Source organism: Acipenser ruthenus, unplaced genomic scaffold, assembly GCF_902713425.1.
Source record: "Acipenser ruthenus unplaced genomic scaffold, fAciRut3.2 maternal haplotype, whole genome shotgun sequence".
Lineage (NCBI taxonomy): Eukaryota > Metazoa > Chordata > Actinopteri > Acipenseriformes > Acipenseridae > Acipenser > Acipenser ruthenus.
In genome coordinates this window covers 20,001-25,000 of record NW_026708204.1, presented here as the reverse complement: position 1 = coordinate 25,000, position 5,000 = coordinate 20,001, and the positions used below count along the sequence as shown (strand labels likewise).

Here is a 5,000-nt window from a genome sequence, read left to right as displayed (position 1 = left end):
GGGCTGCAAAAGCCAACCGAACCCCAGAACGGTTGTTTTGTCAGCCGGGCAAGCGGCTTCTGCTTTGGCGGACGTTTCCTGTTGCGCAGCTGGGCGAGCGACTGCAGCGGTGCCCCCTCCCCCTCTCCCCCCACCTCCTCCTCCTTCTTCTTCCTCCCAGACCTTTCCGTCTCCTGGCCCCCTTTCTGCGAGCAGCCCGCTCTGCCCTTCGCCAGTAGGCGCTCCCAGTTGCCCCCAGCCTCCAAGGACTCGGATTCAACAGACGCAGCAGCAGCCAGCCACTCCTAAAAATAACAGCAAAAGCAAAGACCGCTACTACTACCAAGCCATCAACGACGTTGATAATAACCAGGGCGAAGCACAAAGCCGTGAAGCTGAGGAGAAAACCGTGACACGTGAGAGAGGAGAGTTAGAGGAGGAGGAGGGGGAAGATGAGGAAGAGGAGGAAGAGTTCTTGTCGGAAAGTCCGTCTTTGCACCCTCGTCATTTGCAGCCGGAGGGACGGAAACCCAATGACGATGGAGGACCCGCCTCCTCGTTGCCGCGTCCCCGTTCCGCCATCGCCGCGGAGACTGGGGGCTCCATCCGGGTCATCGTCTCGGCCCGTTCCGAGCAAGCGTCCCAACAAAGCAGAACCCGGGACCAGAACCGAACCGGGAACCAGGAGCAGGACCAGGACCAGGACCAGGACCGACGCGACAGCGGAGACGCGCCGCACCACAACGGACAAGGTACGGCCCACCGTCGGCATCATTTCTCCACCCCCTGTCCCGGTTACGCAGACGATGAGCCGGGGGGACGTCGTCATCATCATCCCGGGAAAAACGTTCCGGAAACCAGACCTGCAGGCGCGGGAAGATCGGAGAAGCCTTCGTCGAACCAGCAAGAAGAACGACAACAACAACAACAACAACAACAACGACGTCAAAGACCGCAGCAGCAGCCGCCGCCTCACTTCCCTAGTTTGCTGCAGGAAGTTCTGCAAGGGTATCAATTTTTAGACAAGCGGTACGGCCAGCGACAGACGCCCGATCAAGCGCCCGCCCCTCCTAACTCCGCCCCCTCTAGCGCCCGCCCCACCGGGGCGGAACATATGCCCCCCAGCAAGTACCCCGTCGCGGGGGGCAGATCGGAGCAGGTTTGGGGCGGGGGAGCGGCAGGGGGCTGGGGTGACAAGAAAGGGATTTTGCAGCAACAGCAGCAGCAGCAGGATTTTCCCCAGCAGACCAACGCCACCAAGCACATCAACCTGGCCGATTATTCCCTGATCAGAAAGCCCTCGGAGCGGGAGAAGGGTGGCGGGAAGACGACGCGGGATCCGTCCGCAGTTAAAACTCCGCCGCCAGCCCCGGCTCCGCGGAATCCGGTCGCTTCCAGCACGGCCCAACACCTCCAGACGCAGGACTCCTGCGAGGGTTTGAGGGAGAGGGAGAGGCCTCCCCCAGCAGCCTCCGCGGAGCGCCTCTCCGAACGGCGTTCCGTGATCTGCGACGTGTCCCCCTCCCGGCGCACCCCGGAACGGGACAGAAGGGATCCCCAGTTCTCAACGGGGGTCCCCCAGACTGTGATCCAGCCGGCGACGCAGATTACCCAGAAGGAACCCGATTCTGACGCGGTTTCTCCTGATCCTGTCGCTTCAAAGGAAATGGACAGGACCCCAGGATTAGGAGGAGGAGGAGGGGAAAGGGGTACAGAACAGCCTTCTCAAAAGCCGTCATCCCTTCATCATCTTCCTCTTCCTCCTCATCATCATCCTTCCCAAAAGTTTGCAACGGCCGCCTCCTCAAATTCACTCCCGGGCACCCCTGAGCACAAGGATGGCCGGACTGTGCAACACAGAGCCAGGGTGCAGCAGCAGCAGCAGCTCCACAGAGAGGAGGTTTTGGGCACACTGCCCCCTAGTGGCGGGAGGTCAAACAGCGCCTTGGTTGGCTCTGTAAGCGGTAACAGTAGCTCTGTCGGGGTCGCTAGCAATCTACCCTACCCCGCCCCTGCCCATTCTGGGAGGTATCAACCCCACCACCCCCACACCCACCCCCACCACCACTCTTATTACCCCAACCTGGAAGCGTTTGGTTTAGGAGGTGAATTGAAACACCAGAAGAATCTCCCTTCTGCCAGCTCCCCACAAGCCCAGCAACAGCAGCTTAAAAGCCAGATGTATCCACATCACCACCATTTACAGCAGCAGCTTCATCATCAGCAGCAGCAGCAGCAACATAACCTGCAGCAGCCCGAGGAGAGGGGCCGGGAGTGGGCGGGGTTTCGTCATCACCGCGGCAACGCTTCCGGAATGCTCCGGCCCGCCAGCCAGAAAGAGGAGATGATGATGATGATGATGATGTCGCCGGGTTCCGCTGGACACAGGGGTTCTGGGAGGGCGGGACCACAGCAGCAGCAGCAGCAGCAGCAAAGCGGCTTTTATGACATGGGGGTCTCCCAGCATCAGCACCTCCACCTCCAGAATAAGATTTGGGGTTCCCAGCTGCCCAGCGGTGGCAGCGGCGGCCACCCCATGGGGGACCCCGAAATTTTGAAGCCCAGCGTTCGCAAGCGAGCCGTCCCCAAAACTCCCCAGGACGCCGCCCCCGCGCCCCCTCCCCAGTCTTCTCGGGGGGTCACCGAGGAGGCAGCCAGGTCGTTCCGGCCCCCATCGAGCGGGGACGAAGGACAGCACCCCAACCCTCTGATGATGAGGAGGAGGGTCCGCTCCTTCATCTCCCCCATCCCCGCGAAGAGGCAGCACCAGGAGCCCTTGACCTCCCCCTCTCCGGTCCCCGGCTCTGGGCTCGCTGGAGAAGGCGCGGAAGCTCGCCGGACGCCCCAAATCCCGGCCGCTGTACCCCAGACGGAACCCCTGGCCTCTAACGAGAAGTTGGGCTGCCCAGACCGCCAGCAGGGGGCTCCGAACTCCGGAAACGGCATTGGCGTCGCGGATCCCTGCAACTCCGCGTTCCAGCCCAACGCAGCCCCCTCCCCGGCCGGCAAAACCAAAATCCTACCTCCCAGGAAGGGGCGGGGCCTGAAACTGGAGGCCATCGTCCAGAAGATCACCTCCCCCAGCGCGAAAAGGGGCGTGGCACCTCCCGGGGTCGCGACCCACGCCGCGGGGGGACTGGGAGAGACGTTAGCCGCAGCTGTTGCCGTGGCCGGCGACGCCGCCAATTCCTCGCTGGCCGGGATTTCCGAAATTTTTGGATCCTCCTCGGCGGCCCGCGCCGCCGTCGCGGGAGGGAATTGCGGTCCGGCCGGGGGCGTCTTCGGCCCCTCCCTTCTCGACGGGAAGCCTTCTTGCCTCGGCGGGGCGGCTATCGCCAACGCGGTTCGGACCGCCAACGCGGACGCCGGACCCTCCCTGGACGAAATCCTGTCGTTCCGCTGCGGAGAAGAGAGCTTTCCGGCCGTGCCTTACCCCTTCCGGCTCCACGACGCAGAGGGGGAGGATGGTGAAGAAGAAGAAGAGGAGGAAGAATACGAGGAGGAGGAGGAGGAAGAGGAAGAGTTCGAGAGAGAGAAAAGCGGACGGAGGTTGGGGTCGGAGCTGACGCCCCTGGCCTCTCCCGCCCTCGCTGACGTCCGGAACTTTTCCAGCTGCGGCTACAGCCTGCAAGGGCCGAGGGGGGGGGGCGAGAGGGACCAAGCCGTCCCGCTGGGGCGGAGGCCGGAGGAATCGGAGTTCACCGAACCTCCCCCGTCTCTCTTTGCCCGTTACGGGCAGGGACTGCTGGGCAACGTAGCCGCCACACCCCCGACGGGGCCAGCAACTCTCTCCGGCCGCGGCCCTCCTTCTTACCCCCTGGGGGTGGGGGGGCGGGAGGAGGTGAAGATGGAGGCGGGGGTCTGCGCCCCTCCTTCCCTGGTCCCGAAGGGGTATTTTCCATCGGGTAAGAAGAAGGGGCGACCGGTGGGCAGCGTTAACAAACAGAAGCGAGCTCCTCCGCAACAGCAGGGATCTGGGGGGGCAGGGTCCGCCCAGCAGCAACAGAACCAGAACCAGAACCTAAGCCAGCCGGTTCCCCAAACCCAGTTGCCCCAGTCGAATCAAAAACCTGCCCCAGTCCTTGAGTCTGCCCCTCCTCCTCTCCCTACCTCCTCCACCTCTACTTTCACTTACCCAGCCGTAGATTTTTCCGCTGCAGTCTCCCGCGTCGACCCGAGCCCCAATGGCGACGACGAGCCTTTCGCGGCCCCCTCAGCGGCCCCTAACCCGGCCCCCAAGCCGCGCAGACGCCGGCAGAGGAAACCAGCGGGCGGGGAGGAGGTGGAGGAAGAGGAGGAACAGGCTGGCGTTCGACAGAGGAGGAGGCAGAGGAGGAGGAGGCGCGGCGGCAAATCCGCGGAGTCGAAGCCCCTGGAGGAGGAGGAGCCTGGAGGAGGGGAGCCCCAGAAACGGGGGTCCTTCATGCCCTACGTCCACGTCGAGAGGAAGCTTCCAGAAGCGGGGTCCCTCTGCACCGTGGTGAACGAGGAAGACGATGCAGAGGTCCAGAAGCGACCGGGCTCTTTCCCTCTGGCCGCCCAATCCAGCGTTCAAACCCAGGACCAGGATCTGGCAGCGGTGGTTCTTTCTTCCCAGCAGCCCTCCCCCTCCTCCTCCTCCTCCCCGCCCTCCTCCTCCTCCCCTGGCCTGGGCAAGTCTTTCCCCGCCTCCAGCTACGTCCTGCCGGGACCAGTGGTGACGGAATCCCCGGTCCTGGGGCGTCTTCTCTGCTGCCTGTGCGGAAAGTGGGCCAATTTCAAAAACCTGGGGGACCTGTACGGTCCTTATTACCCGGCCGACTACGTCACCACGCTGCCCAAAAACCAGCCCCAGTCCTCCAGGCAAGCCCGGCCGGGCACAGGGGCAGGGGGAGTCTCGGTCTCTGTCTCGGCCTCCTGCCTCAAGCAGGAACCGGAAGAAGAGAGCCGGGGTTCACCGGGGAAGGTGAAAGTGCGACACAAAAGCATGGAGGTGAAGCCGCTGTCCTCCTCTACCTCCTCCTCCTCCTCCTCCTCCTTCT

General features: G+C 63.6%; 1 protein-coding gene across 3 annotated transcripts in view; it reads left to right on the top strand.

Annotated features, from left to right (window-relative positions):
* LOC117432584 (transcription factor 20-like) overlaps nt 1–5,000 on the top strand; it is a 22,579-nt gene that overhangs the window by 12,215 nt on the left and 5,364 nt on the right. For all 3 annotated transcript variants that reach the window (XM_059020288.1, XM_059020289.1, XM_059020287.1), the window contains exon 2: nt 1–5,000. This exon is cut by the window's left edge and continues 2,639 nt beyond it; it is cut by the window's right edge and continues 485 nt beyond it. In XM_059020288.1, coding sequence (XP_058876271.1) covers nt 1–5,000 — 5,000 coding nt within the window.